The 16,145-nt window shown below is 33.1% G+C and overlaps 1 protein-coding gene across 3 annotated transcripts in view; it reads right to left on the reverse strand.

The window, feature by feature from the left end:
• The window catches only part of LOC106459851, a 39,936-nt gene extending 27,680 nt beyond the window's left edge, over positions 1 to 12,256 (reverse strand). Inside the window, exons 1-3 of one of the 3 annotated variants that reach the window (XM_022386587.1) lie at positions 12,054 to 12,256; positions 10,274 to 10,358; positions 5,126 to 5,226 (exon numbers count right to left, since the gene is read on the reverse strand). In XM_022386587.1, the coding sequence (XP_022242295.1) occupies positions 5,126 to 5,226; positions 10,274 to 10,358; positions 12,054 to 12,148 (281 nt within the window). In that variant the 5' untranslated portion in view covers positions 12,149 to 12,256. Of the gene's footprint in view, positions 1 to 5,125; positions 5,233 to 10,273; positions 10,359 to 12,053 lie in introns of all 3 variants that reach the window. The other 2 variants (XM_022386593.1, XM_013919525.2) reach the window with 2 other exon arrangements.
• Between the last annotated feature and the right edge of the window lie 3,889 nt (positions 12,257 to 16,145).

The following is a 16,145-nucleotide window of genomic DNA, read 5'->3' on the forward strand; positions in this document are numbered from 1 at the left end:
GGGGAAGGGGCCTGTGGTTGGCCATGATTATAAGGTGACTATGAATCTTACAGCCTAATTATTAATCAAAAAACATCTTTTTTATAATCGGGCCAATACAGTATTTCATTTTTAGAAATAATACTAAACAATGATTGAATAAATTTAAGTAAATGAAACTTAAATGCTAGTTAGTTTATGTGCACACAGATATTCATATATATATTTAAAAATTGTCACAGATTTATAATAGCATACCATGTAATTTCAAGTTAACTTTAAAAAACTATTGTTGTAGAACCATATGGAGTTTTGCTATTTTCCTCACACAATTCTAAACATCCTTGTTTTTATTACTAAAAATAATTTATAGAGACTTTTCTTTTCCAAATTATGTTTCATTTGGCTGTTTAAAATTTAAATTCTTTGACTCTATTCAACTTCTTCAATCAGAGCTCAGTAGCAAGTGATATTAGATGCTTATTTATGTTACATGCACTAGTATATACAAATACATTTAAAAATAGACTACATTTACAATAGCATACCATTTCACTGTCAGAAAACTTTAAAAGAAAAAGTTCAGTATTTGCTTAAAGTGATATTAAATTACAAATTTTATTTATTTTCAATGGGTATAAGCACTTTTAGTTGTAGCAGAATGTACAATTTTTAGCCTCATTAACAGTTAGCAATCTTTGTATGAATAAACTAATTTTGGTAAGCTTGAAAAGAAAATGGATAAAAAGCAGGTATCATGGATTTGGTAAAATATGTTGGGCATATTTTGTGTTTTTCCACTGATGTTTTGAGGTTGTATTCTTAAATAAAGTATATAGTTTTCTTTCATAACAGAGTATTCTGCATTTAATATACATGTAAAAATTACCAGCAAAATTTTACTAATATGAAATGAAAGTAAATAAACTTTAGGCACCAGGACCATCTAGAAAGTTTGTTTGTTTGTTATGAATTTCGCACAAAGCTACGCGAGGGCTATCTGCACTAGCCGTCCCTAATTTATCAGTGTAAGACTAGAGGGAAGGTAGCTAGTCATCACCTCCCACCGCCAACTCTTTTACCAACGAATAGTGGGATTAAACGTCACATTATAACACCCCCACGACAGAAAGGGTGAGCATGTTTGGTGTGATGGGGATTCAAACCCGTGACCCGCAGATTGTGAGTCGAGAGCCCTAACTACCTGGTTATACTGGGCCCCATCAAGAAAGAGATCTGCAAGAAGTTGTACCCCAGCCATAATAAGCAAAGTGCAGTGTCTTGTAACACAAGTGACAAAAGCCCTCCATGTGCCATAAGCAACAATACAGAACATAATTACAAAGCATCTCCAGCTGGAATAATGGCACAAATCATGTGTCCACAAGTTGTTTCAACAACATGTTCATTCAACTGTTGCATGCCACAAAGAGTTGGAAAACAAAATGGGTATTCATGCTATTTGATATAAAGACATATTAGTCAAGTCTTTGAATGCAGAGCAAACCAACTTAGATGTGATTAGACTCTTTAAATAGGCACCTGTAAACAGTCATCCTCATGTACTAGATGGATTATAGAAAGCCTACAGGAGGAAGGGGTGTTCTTTAACCATGACAGCCTAAAGATGGAGCCTATTAAAATGAAACTAAGTACACAGCTACTGTAAAGATGTACATGAACTGTAATGACACGGTGAGGCTACAACAATGTTATCATATAATGTACTCAACTGTATAAAATTCAACTAGCCATTCCAATACTTTGGTAAAGGTGAGAGGAGGAATAAGATATAATCTAATATTTATTAATACATTACACAATTAGCAACTGAGGGTAACATTGCTGCCCAATCAAAATCCATAGTTACAGCTAGATTATTAGAGGAAAAGTTGATCTATCACAGCAGTTTGGACACACACACACATATCTCATAAGGAAAGTTTGAGAAAAAATACCACAGGTGACAATAACTGACTGTAAACAAAATTGGCAATCTCACACAAGATTACTGGATATAATGAAGGTTATGATAAGTAAAGGTATGAGGTGTCTTCTACATGGCTGGTTAAAAAGAATCTACCCAGAGAAGCTTCAATTTTGCAGTCAAAAAATAACTGTTTTCTTGGATAAAAAGGAATATCTTGAAACCAGTGCAGATTCTTTAATGTTTTCAGAAAAAGAGCACATAAACTCATATGCATCTAAAATTAATATGGGCAATTATTTTGAGGGAACTACATTTGAGAATGAGAAATGAAATCTAAAGATATTAACTAAATACATTGACAGTGATGAGAACCATCACTTGATGTTCCAGATATAAAACTGGGAGTTTCTAGTGAAGAAAACCATCTTTATTATGAAATCCACTTCTTTACATGATGTGATCAGACTCAATAAATCTCTGGAAATGATAAATGGTGAACATTTTGGTAAGAACAATATAGAGATATAAATTTAGTTTCCATTCTATATTGAATCATTATGGTTTTCCAAAAGATGAAATAATGAAAACAATTCAAAGTTTCTTTATTGTCCCAACCAATGTGGTAACAGACAAAAAAAAGTACACCAAATCAAAAACTGAAGCAACAGTATTTGAAATTTTTAACTAGACTACATGTATACAAAATAAATAAATGACAGTGTAAAGTACAAAACTATGAAAAGTTACAAGTGTATGGTAGTAAACCTTTGGAAATGCATGATATTTATAGAATTGCAAAATAATGGGGATAAAAAAAATGTATGTAACTGGCTTTCTAAAATTGAAAATTAATTTTACAATAACCAAAATCCACATAATAAATTTCCAATGTACTCAGAAGCAAGGTCCTATTGGAGATGTTGCACATGATCCCAACCAAAGGGAATGACTTTATGAGAGGAAACCATAATCCACAAAGCAGAAATGATGTCTTTGGTGGTAGGTGTGTATTAAAAGAGAGTATGTACATTAGACTCCAAGGCTTGAAATTCCATAAGAATAGTTTAAGGGTTCCTTGAACAAGGTTGATCTGAAATCCTAGATGTACCAAATATAGTGTAGGTACCAAATAGGATTTGGGTCTATGGATGAGATGTAGAAAGCTGGGTGGTCAAATGAGTATGTGTAAGAGACAGGGTAGACAAAAGGTTCAGAATAAGCCAATCACCAATGTAAAAATGAGAGTTGATATCAAATGAATGGAGAAGACCAGCAAATGCTTTGACAATTCAACAGAAGATGTATGGAGCCAAAGGAAAGAGCAGTGAACTGATAATCTACAATCAATGGCAAAAACTAAGTGGATGAAGGTCTAATAGAGATACAAAGATAAGCATCCTGTATATCTACTGTCATCATCCAGTGGCTAAAACCAAGACATTGTCATAACTTTATGTTTTAGATTTTGAAGTATCTTCAGGAAAATACCGAGTTGACATGGGCCTCTAAACTTCTAATTTCTTTTGAAATGAAATGGGCATGAAATCCTGGAGAAGTAAGATAAATGATTTCAACTGCTCCTTTCTGAAGGAGATCTGAGACTTACCCAGAATTTGTGAGCACACTGGATTGTTAGGAAAAGGGTCTGGAAGAACAGAATGAGGAGGAGAAAAATGAAAATAAAAACCAGATTGAAGGTTCTCTTGAATCAAAGGATCCCAAAAGTTCAGGGATTTTACAAGTGAACATATGATCTGAGATGACCTTCCCATACTTACTTTAGGTTTGGCCAGTTGCTAAGGGTGAAAGGAACAAGTAGAAGTATCAGATGTCGACTCAGAAGTAGACAATGTAGGCAAGGCAGGAGGATGAATATCACTTGCTAGGAATCTCAAAGAGATGCTAAAACCCTAATAAGTCTCTGCTGGCCTCTCCTGAATAGGGAATTAAATTGGGTAAGATTCCTGTAGAGATAATATGATGCAGAAAAGAAACTCTTTTGAAGTCAGCTAAAATATTTGGGGGGGGGGGAGATGAGCACCTTGCAACATAGCATGACAGGTGGGCCAAGGAATCAAAAGACCCACTTGGTAATATAAACTACAGCAGTCATTAATAAAAACTGTATGGTAAAAACTTCATCCTAACTAATTGTCTACCAATCTGTGGGTTAAGAACTTAAAATGGGTAGTGGAAGATGACTCTGCTAAAAGGCCACCCATATGACAAATGCAACGAGTGTATAAATGTGAAGCTACTAACATTTCTAAAAGCATAAACAATAACCCAAATATTGAGAGAAGGTAGAAGATACAAAAAATTCAAGAACTGAATAGTCTAACATGACACTAGCGCTCTCAGGTGTAACAGAAACAGGTTCAACATTTAAAATAGAACATACCCATTATAAAAAAAAAGAAATTAGATAACAGAATAAGGGCTAGTTGCAAAAAACCTGCTCTGCAGACACTAAAGGTAAATAGGTCTGAGCAAAAGATTTGTCTTGTTCATCATCATGAGAAGAGGCAGATGTTCCTTCAATACGAGTGTTATTAAGTATGTTATTTTTACAAAGTGATTTTCAACATCAATAAGAAAGCTTTATAGCATGTTTCACAGTGAGCTTTTAGTAAGCATAATAAATTAATTGCAGTGCATTAAAATGAATCTATTAAACAATGTTACATATACAAAGTCATCAATACATCTAAATTTTATACTGACCATGTACTGCATCATAATGACTCAAAATATGACAATTATGAATTAAATATAGAATACAGAATCATAAAAAAATAACAAAAAAAAAGAGAAAACCCTACACAAAGCACATTTAGTAGGTAAATGTTCCTTCTTCAGGGGTAAAGCGTAAAATAAGGAAGTAAAAACTTTAAACATATATGCTTTTGGAAGGTGGACCATTTGGGTTTACTTTCATTCAAGTCAAAATATATTTTACTGTTTTATACGTAATATTCTTACATGAAATATAAAGATGAACTTTCTATACAAAATTTATACCAGAATTACAAAATATGCAAGAATTCTAAAAGTAGCAGCTGGTTAGAATACCTGAATAAAATCACTCATGCTTTATTTCTGTACATAAAGGAAGAATAAGTCAATTTATTCAAAAACAAAATAAAATTCTCAGAAAGAGTTTTTCCTTATGGTTATTTTTGCTTAGTTTTATGAACTGTAAACTATGTAACTTACTCTTTTAAAATAACATGTATTTGTTCAGGAGAGAATTCCGGATACTGATTTTGAAGTTCAATAACTGCATTTTTTACCGTTCCAGCCCCATGAGAATCACACTGTTTCTATGAAAACATATTTTTAGTAATTTGTCCTCAAAGTATACAGAAAAAAACAACAAAACACATTAGCACATTGTAGTCAAAATATATGCTAACAGAAATATTCCACTTTGATTACAAGTATTATGAACAAAAAAATAATTCATATCACTTTGCTAGGAAGGCAAAGTAATAAGATTGGCTTTAACTTTTTGTTTTTACTAATATTGCATTTTAACCCTCAATAAACAATGTTAGTTTCACCTTACTTATACCACATGGGGTACATTTGTATCCTATCCTAAAAGTATTAGTATTGTGTTAAACTGATTATATATTTAGGTAACTGACAACAAAGAGCTTCTTAATATAAAAAAAAAACTGTTTCTTTAGCAACACTTTATTACAGAATGTTTTGAATTGAAGCCTCATTAGCAGCTTTACTATCTCATAACTGCAGCCTGTATGGTGGTTATTCATTTTCAGATTCAAGCTTAAATGAATTGTAACTTTCTTCCTCTGACTGTTCTCCAACTAACCAACATAATATTGTTTTTCTGATTCACTACTTTCTTCCACGATAACAATACTTTCTTGTCACAAACCCTTGGATAATAGCTCCACACAACTTACCTGTATGCTGACTTTCAATCTTGGAGTGAAATATATAATAGAATCAGGGAGTAGTTTCTACTTAACAACATATGATATGATGACACCCGAGGTTGCTTATTGGCTTATTCAGTCCCTCAGATTTGGTATGGCCTGGTGGTTAGGGCACTCGACTCGCAATTTGAGGGTCGCTAGTTCGATTTTCATTATGACCAAACATGCTCGCCCTTTCATCTGTGGGGGTGTTATAATGTGATGGTCAATCCCACTATTCATTGGTAAAAGAGTAGCCCAAAAGTTGCCAGTGGGTGGTGTTGACTAGCTGCCTTCCCTCTAGTCTATCACTGATAAATTAGGGAAGGCTAGTACATATAGCTCTCATGTAGCTTTGAATGAAATTCAAAACAAACCAAAGAAACAATCAGTCTTTGAAACTGTTTCTATATCATTCTTGAAATTTCCAGAACATTCTTGGGAAGAGCTAAAGAAAGTTTCAAAAATATCCAGAACATTCTGGTGATGAGATCTACAATGTTCAAGAATGTTCTGGAAATTTCATGGAAAAGGTGACATCACAGATATAAAACAAGGTGTGCATTTTAAATGTCAGATAGTATAAATAAATGCAAAACATGAATGAAAACACTTGGGGTCGGAATGATAAATATTTGAGATTAGAAACAGTTACGATAGTTAGGAAGGTGCTCTGTGTAACAGCCACTCTGGTTTAACCAATGCTGAAAAATATACATATGAAGTTTAGTGGAGTGCAAATTCACTCCAGACATACATAGAACTAACCAAATATCTTTGCATCACTATTTTTCCACTTTTTTTAGAATCTGTCCTTTTGTATCTTTTATGATAAATTCTTAATTGTCCCAGGAAAGATAAACTGGATTCAGGCTCGTGAAAGACAGATTCTAGAAGTTGTGTCACAATATTTCTGTAGTTTGGCATAATGAATTATTTTGTTAAAACAGGTATGGTGCTTCCTCACAAGATAAATTTAAAGTGAGCAATGCAGCATTATCCAGAATGCTTTTGTGAGCTGTACTCCATATACAGCACACTCACATTCAACTGCCGGGGGTGGACTGTACCCTATATGGGGAATCAGCAGTCAATGGGTTAAAACATGATGTGTCCATCCAAAGCAAAGAAAGAATAATGAGATTCATCACTGCAAATGGTGGTTTCCAACTGTTCTTACCGCAGTTTCAATGTTCAGAATTTTACCTCACCTTGCATTATCTGGTGAGAGAATTGGTATATGTGAGACGTAGTCTACCTACAAAAAATATCCAGCAGAAAGAACAGAATTCTCTATGCACAACAGATATGATAGGAAGCAATCCCAAACTTTTGTAAAAAACTGGATTATGGGTTCAATGCCAGATATGCAGTTTTGTTTCACATCACATTTCAAAGTTCCTGAAGGAATGACTGATTAAATTTGGCTACTTATGTAGTGACTTTTGACTGGTTTTGAGTATTCATCCCTACCTTGTTTCTGTACTTTTTTGGCATTGCCATATCTACATCATACTTAATTTTTGCAAATTTTTGTTTTATTACTCGTAAAATCTCACACTGCCACAAATTTAGAGGAAGTTGTGCTAAATACTTTACAAGTACTCATCTAGACATCAAAAACTTTAGAGGACAAAGCTATGATAACACTTCAAATAAGCCTGGAAAATATTCAGGACTTCAAACAAGAATTAAAAAGCAAGCAGCAGCCTTATTTATACCTTGTGATAGCCATTCATTAAATCTAGTCGGCAATTTTGCAGCAGAATCATGTTCTGAAGTGGCATTATTTTTTAATTTTGTGCAAGCAGGTGCTGTTTATGCTCTTAAAACCAATTTTTGCAATATCATGGAAGCACTTTTGAACATTAGTGAATCTCCTGCACAAAATATTAACATGAGAATAGAAGTTACATCTTTAATTAAAATGTTTGACAATTAATAAACAAAACTGATGATTTCATGTTGGTCCAAAATATTACAAGTAAATGAATGTTTTAAAGAGAGAAACACTATTAAAACCATTGAAAGAATTCATCTTTGAGTTACGAAATGATTTTGAATGAATTTAAAATGAAGCAAGTAATTTATCCACCACTAGTGACAAAATATTTTAAGAAGAAAGAAGCAGTCAAAAAAAAGAGGAAAGTATTCTTTGATGAAAATACTAATAATGAAGTAACGTTAACAGGAAGAGATCAATTCATTTCTTGCACAGTTTTTGCAATTTTTTTGATCGATTACTTACTGAAATTGACAAAAATTGAAAATTACAGTGTTCTTATTAAACATTTTAAAATATTCTTTGATTTTACAATAGACAATAAAAAAAAACATGTTTGAAAAATTTATCTAATTTATATACGAGTGATATGGACACTGAGTCATCTAAAGAAAAAATGGCACATTTTTAAAAATTTTGCAAAGAAGAAAATGTTTGTTGCCTCAATGACATGTATAATTTGATATCCAATGGATTGCATTTGACAATTCCAAACATAGAAACAGTGGTGAGAAATTTTTAACTCTTCCTATTAGCAATGCTACAGGTAAAAGGTCCTTTTCTGTATTAAAAAAATTGAAGAACTATTTATGGAACATAACATTCCAGTATCGTTTATCTTCTCTTTCACATCTGAACATAGTAAATGAAGTAATGTATCAGAGTGAGTTAAGGTCTGAAGATCTAATTATGGAAGACTTCTTTCTTACCACATGACATAATTACCAATTATCTTTGTGGAAGTAGGAATGTGATCTGAATGTTAACAATTTCTTAATCTGAAAATGTATTTCCAATAGATACTCACCTCTAGACACAGAATAGCTATATCCCTCTTACATCTGCCTAAGAGATCTGAATGCCACTAGCCTTGTACTAGCTCCCACCTAAAATTCATGTGTCTAATGTGAACTGTGCTCTTCCATAATGACATCATCATGTGACAATAGCCCTCCACCAATAGGAGGGCAACACAACCTCCATGCATGGTAACTTTCTTTAAGCATGTGAACTTGAAAATAACTTTGTTCCTAGATGAGGCAAGAAGAAAGTGCACCAAAAGTGGGGAAGTTGGGTGGGAAAATGTGCAGATGTGAGTATCTATCTGAAATACATTTTCAGATTAGGAAAACGTTAGCTTCTGAGATGATACCTCACCTCCACAGACAGAATAACTAGAATCTCACAATGAATTGGTAGAGGAGCTGATGTAATTTTAAACCTAGATTAGCTTCCTTCAGAAAGCACCTGAAGAAAAAGCTCATGGAGTGTGACAACCAATAGCAGGGGCTCCATAGGAGCACACCCATGGAAGACTGTATCTCATCTTGATCAGAGTATACTCTTTGTCCAGAATGTAAAGGGGAGAGAGAGCGGAATCAGCTCTAAGTGTTGCAGGTATTGGCAGAATAAGAACATGGCCATCCAAGAGGAGAGGTAACACAGAATGGTGGGGAGAAAGAGACAAAGATACAAAAACTTGGCACTAGAGAACAAAACAGAAGATAATGGGTTCACTTCCCAAGCAGGCAAAAGAGATTCTAAAGACTGAGAATCTAGAAAAGAACAGGTCAAAAGATCTAGAAGGCAAGAAGGACAAGGCATGTTTTGTATGGAGATGTTTGACAAAAGAATCAGCATGAATCCTAATATCATGTGAAGGAGGAAAAACAAAGTAATCCAGAGAATTGGTTTCATGAAGTAAAGAATGGAAAGAATCAAAAGACACAGACAAAAGAGAAAGAAAAGAACACACTTAAGAAATCCCATCCAGAATTGAATAGGAGGCCCAGTATGCATGAGGGAACCCATAACACACTGCATGACAGTGTAATGAATTCAACAGTCAACAAGCCTTCAAAACCCATAGTAAAAACAGGTCTTGTGTTTGTAACTTCATCACTTTCACAGGACAAATTCGAAGTCACTGGCACTTGAGATTTCATTATAATACTAAATGCTTTCAAAACAAAAGCTAAGGTAGAACAAAACTTAAGTTTCTCTGGTGAATGCAATTCTCAGAAAAATCAACATATCTGTTCATGGCAATGCCAAAAAAACAAATAAAGTTATTTCGAGTGCAAGTGCTTAAAAGGAATTATTGCACATGGAAGTTGCATCACCCTCCTATTGATGGAGGGCTATTGTCACATGATTATGGCATCATACACCAGTGCAGTTCATGTTAAACACATGAATTTTGAAAGGTAGTTAGCTCAAGGCTAGTTTTATGCAAATCTCATAGGCAGATGCACAAGGACCATAGCTATTCTGTGTGCAGAAGTGATGCATCGTCTCAGAATTTAATTTACTATTATTGTGATTTAAATTTCATAGCAATACAAAATAATGAATAATAGAAAATAATTAATAAACAATACAAAAAAGGAAAGAAAAATGATATGAAACATTACTTACAGTTTGTGTTTGTTGTGGTGGATGATCAAGATTCTGACTGGGGTTCTGCCATGAAGTGGTCTTGTTTGAATGATTGATGTAATAACTGTTATAAGAAAAACACAGTCTTATTCAATGGATTCCACAGTCATGAACATAAATGTTGATAAAGACATTCATCTTGTTTGTTTGTTGTTAAGTACAAAGCTACATAATGGGCAATTTTTGCTTTGCCCAACATGGGTATCAAAACCAAATTTTTAGTGTTATAAGCCCAGAAACTTACAGCTGAGCCTTGGGGTGTCAAAGCCATTCATACTGATTACATATAGCACAATGCATATTTTATATCTTGTTATATGCTCTCATAATTATGAGATAAAACCTTTTGTATTTCATGTACAAAGAAAGACTTCTTACAAAATCTACACAATCTTAATATTCTAAACATATTTAAAATAAAAATATTAACAGATATAACCACAGAATTTTGAGGCTTATTGGTTACTGAGGCTTTATAAATCTGATGGAGAATAAATCATCATGAACATGTAATTTCATACGTGTCAAAATAGTTTCTGTTGTTGCCATTTCTTCAGAATTTTTTAAATAAATAATTTAGCACAAGTGCATAAAAACACTCTGGCTATCTAGAAGACTTGTCATTCAAATATAATATCCTCATATTACAAACTAAAATAAATGATATACATAAAACATTAACTAACTTTATCCAATTAAACTTTTCAAATAATTCACTTTAAATCAATACAGAACTTCATCAGATATTCTTATTTAGAGTTTAAGTTAAGATATGGTTCTGCTTTAAGTTTAAATAGCTGTACACAGGATTGAAAAATGATACTATTATAGCTTTGTTCCTGTTAGCACTTTAAAGCCCACCTTGAAAACATTATTTTCTATTATCTACAACAGAAAAGACAAAATTATACTTAATGTATCAACATTGTTTTAAACTGCTAGTGCTCTATTATATTCCATTTGAGATCCCAAAATAATTTTATTAATGATTAATATCAGTATAAGGAAAATACTGTATAACATATCTGAATAAGGTGAAAAGTTATATATTCTTGCTTGAACTTGCTCAGGACCACAGATCAAATCTGGATCTAGAAATCAGTGCTAAAATCTCTACACTAATCACACGCAATGGCTATATTCACCAGAGCAACAAACCGAAAGATCATAATTTTTTCACTGAGGATATTATAATACACAACTAAACAATGTTTGTCTTTAAATTCTAAGTTTTTCACAGATAAGTTAATTATATGTAAACAAACACTTAGTCTATTTATTTTGCCAATGCGACAAGTCAAGCACTAGAATAACTGACCATCAAATAAATCTTGTTTCTTTGAAACTTATTTTTATAACTTAACTAAACATAGCTAAACCTACAGAACAGAACTAGAATCAATTTGAAAGGTAGTTATGGTAATATATTTAAACATTTATTTCTCTTACAATTCTATATGTAACATAATACAGAAAAAATATCAGAAGGTTTTTATGATTTAGAAAGAACTCATGACTTTAGTACTAGTAGTGCTACTGAGTACTAAAACTTAGCCCACAGAAACTGAAAAGGTTCCTTCCAGTTGACTAGTTATTACAACACCACTGTGACCTGTAGTGACATAATATGATAATTCGACGCACGTTATAACACTGTTTGTAGTGATATTTAGTTATTACAAGTAGGCCCACTATGGTAATACTAGTATTGGTAGTATTACTCAGTAATAAAACAGTTAAATTAAAACGATATTCTTACAAACGTCCCAAATTCTTATCGAAACGCTGTTCCCATCCTGGAGGAAGCATTGACTGACTACATTCAATTGATTTTATTAGCCTTGACGCATACATAGTTCAACTAGAGTAATTTATAGTGACAGATAAAAATCATTAAACTCTAACAAGTTTAATTAAGGAAACACCTGATAATAAACAACGAACGCTACGCAAAACGAATACAAAAACCTAGCTCTCTATAGTTTTCACCTTATGATACAGAAAATGCTCCAATATTGACAACACAGATAATGATTATAAAAACAAATAATTTCTCGAAGTTAATAGTTATTTTTCATAACAAGTTCCGACTTATTTCAAAGTTTTTTGTTGCTGTCTTAAATTTCTTGAATTTATTAATAAGCTTCCGCGTGAATAAAATTAGTGTATTTAATTCGTTGTCCTTTATCAACTCATCTTATGGGTTTCAAAGGATATTATTTATTACTATGAAATAAAATGGTAACGATTGAGTACTTTTAAATAATAATAATAGACAAATGGAAGGCGGACAAATAGAACAGCAGTGTTGGTAGAGCATGGTTACTGTTGGGTAGAATGCCTAATTTCACAGTGTTCAAGAGGAATTTAGTTTTATTTTATTCAAGGATTTGGAGGCATCTGGCTTGATTTTTTGTTTGAAATTTGGTTCCAAATGAACGTGGTTGAAATATTGCATTCTTCATAGTTTATATATGTGTGTGTTCTAATTATTTTCGTGTTGTTTTGAGAATGTGGTGGTTCACTAAGATTCATTTGCCTGATTTATGTAATTGCGTATTATCCCGTACGAAGGATTTTGAAAATTGGTTGGTACTTTCTCAGAATGGTGAGCATTATTTACTTTAACCCTGGCTGCTCATAATTTCAATATAGAAATGAAAAGTTTATATAATTAAAAACAAATATATAAGGCGAAAATAATGCTGTAAAGGTTTGTTTGAAGTTAAGCACACAACTACACAATGAGCTATCTCTGTTCTGCCCACCACGGGTATCGAAACCCGGTTTATAGCGTTGTGAGTCCGCAGACGTCCCGCTGTGCTACTGGGGGGCTATGGTGTAAAGAAATCATATTATATCGGTACTTATAATGCAGTCACCAGAATGATTTTTAAAATAACACAGTTCGAGAACTCTAGTTTGGGAGAAAAACTATTAAATATCATTAGATGTATTTATTAATGTCAACAAAACTAAAAACTGATGTAAGTTTATTGGTAACTACGATTTGTATACACTGCTTATACTGTAGGGAAATAGATATCAGTAAATTATAGCGATTTCGTGAGAATGGCTCATAATATAAAAATATTAAACAAGTATGTAAACACACTAAAATTATTAAATATTTTTTATACAATCTATCAGCGTCTCTTTTAGTCCATTTACTATCAAGGAGCCATATTGTTGATTTACTAATCAAAGGGAACCCTTACTGATTTACGATGAAGGGTCCTTATCCATCTACTATGAAGGGCTATGCTTGTTGATTTAATATCAAGGGTCCCTGTCAGGTTTTGTAAAGCTGGATTCTTTAAAGCAGGCGTCTGTAACTTGTTGGCGATAAATTTCAACTATAAACAAACAGCAACACAGTCAGCTTGTTTTGAAATAATGTACTAATAACTAATCAAACGTATATACAAATCTTTGTTACACTGTTGGCTACCACAGTTATATCCAGAGCTTTAAATAATTGTCTCTCTTTCGTTGAAGTTTACACAGTCTGGTTCAATTACTTTAGAACACAGCTGAAAAGACGAATTATTCTGTTCTACTCTGTGATTATAATACAGTCTATGATAATTTCACTTTAAATATCGCCGTTATACACTTTTTATCGCGAAACTCACGATCATGCAGTCTAGAACTAGAACTAAATAATGATTCTCAACGTATATTTATACTCCGACTGAAGTCTAGGACATTCCACGTAACATTAGATATTTTGATGCAATAATACTCAATTAAATCAACAAGAAACTTAGAAAGTTCTAGAATGTGATGCAATAATCTCACTATTGTAAGCAAACGCTAATTCATAACTATTGAACCACACAACGTATGTTTCATAAACAGTTAAGTAAACAAACTTACTATAAAATACCGTTTCTAAAAAATAACTAAGTGTGACATCCGCGCTATATAAACTACCTAAGTCATAAAAATCGCTTTAAATTTAAACTGAAGCAGTCGTATATATCAAACAGCCCCTCCTGTCTTTTTACTAGCAAGGAACCCTTTTTATTTATCTAATATCAAGGGCCCCTTTTGTCGATTTACTATCGGAGGTTCTTCTTGACCTTTTACTATCAAGGGGTACATTTGTATATTGAATATCATAAAGGACATATATATATACGATGTAATGATTACCATGGGGAGTTTCAGGGAGGGGTGTCTAGAATGAAGAACGTATGACTCATCTGTAGGGCATTAGGGGAATGCATCCAATAAAAACAAAAACTATATTGGATACCCCTGATACTTATATTATGTAGGGTTTGAAAAATTGTGGCCCTTGAAGCTCTCAGGATTACTAACTGCATCATGGGTTGTGCACCTTACTTATCTGGGTTGTAGATAAGTTATCTTTTGTATTTATAGTTTATCAAACAATTGACAAAGGTTACCTGTTTCTGTATGTGTTAACTGACCTGTCAAGTTGATACCTATCATTGCTACACAGTACGTAGAGCCTCAGCTAACTCCAGCTCTTTTAGTTGCTTTTCTTGCAGTTTTGTCTCTTCAAATTCGCTATTCATTTGCTAAAAGGATCCACGCCACTTATATGGTTTATTATTATGACTGAGACAGTATTATATCTGGAGTACAGACATTCTATAACTAAACAAGCTCTGTCAGCTGGATAGACCATCACCATATCCTTGCTGTTGGCTTGGTCAATGCTGTACAATAAAATTCTACTTCTGAATTGTTGTGACCCAACGTTCAATCATATCTATTGGATTACAAAAGTTATCAGCCATTTCAATGACGTGTGTTCTAGCAAGTAGTAAATAGTGATGAAAGTTTTTCACATATGTTACTACTTCACGTAGCTTCTTTGTTGTACAATAACAGAATTTGGAAGGTGTAACTATATGGCTTGAGTACGCGATAAAATTCTCTGCACCATCTCATACAGGTGATAGCACTTCTTCTATTCCATTGTCAGTAGCATCTACAACCAGGATGAACAGAGTGTCTCTTTGAGAATAAGCTAACCAATTGGAGTATTCATTATAAAGAACACTTTAGCAGCTGAAATGATTGCATGCGACCTTCATTCATCTAAAATTGGTTTCACTTGTACTTAATGCTTATAGCAGTGCTGCTATGCTAAACTTTGGCTAAAAACATTTATAATAATAATAAATACCGAGAAAGCTTTGGACTTATTATTACTTGCAGATTTGGACCACTATACCATGGCTTGAATTTTAGTAAGGTTGTTATATACTTCATTCCTACTTACTATATGTCAGAGAAACACGTACATCAGATTGCATGGGAAAACATTTCCGTGGTTTCAGTTTGAGACCTGCTTCTTGTAAACATTGGAATGCCATGACCAGGTTTTGAATTTCGGCCTGACATATTTGGGCTAAATACCATAATATTGTCAACATAGATTAGACACAGGTCTATTGCAGACTATGTAATGTGAGTTTTCTACTGTTAGTTTCACTAACATATTAAACATTAGGCCTATCACTTCTATGGTAGTTAACTTCACGTCAACTATATTCTCTTTTGCTATTATCTGTCTGCTTCTGTCTGTCTGCTGCTTCCAGCTCGTCTCACGCTATTTATATCTTTATCACTTAATCTTCTGTCCGCCTTCTATATTCTCGACGTTAATATATTGCACGTGACGTTCGATATTCTCAACATCAATGAATTATTAACAAAACTTCCTACAATCGTCTGCTTCTAACTCTTATTATGACAAAAACTAAGTAATAATAAAGTATTCACTCACAAAAATAAATTAATCAATAATATCTGAACCAAACAATCTTTTATATCATGACAGTGGTATTGTATTGAGATCAAAAAGTTACGT

The sequence above is a fragment of the Limulus polyphemus genome, unplaced genomic scaffold (genome assembly GCF_000517525.1).
Source record: "Limulus polyphemus unplaced genomic scaffold, Limulus_polyphemus-2.1.2 Scaffold30, whole genome shotgun sequence".
Classification (NCBI taxonomy): domain Eukaryota; kingdom Metazoa; phylum Arthropoda; class Merostomata; order Xiphosura; family Limulidae; genus Limulus; species Limulus polyphemus.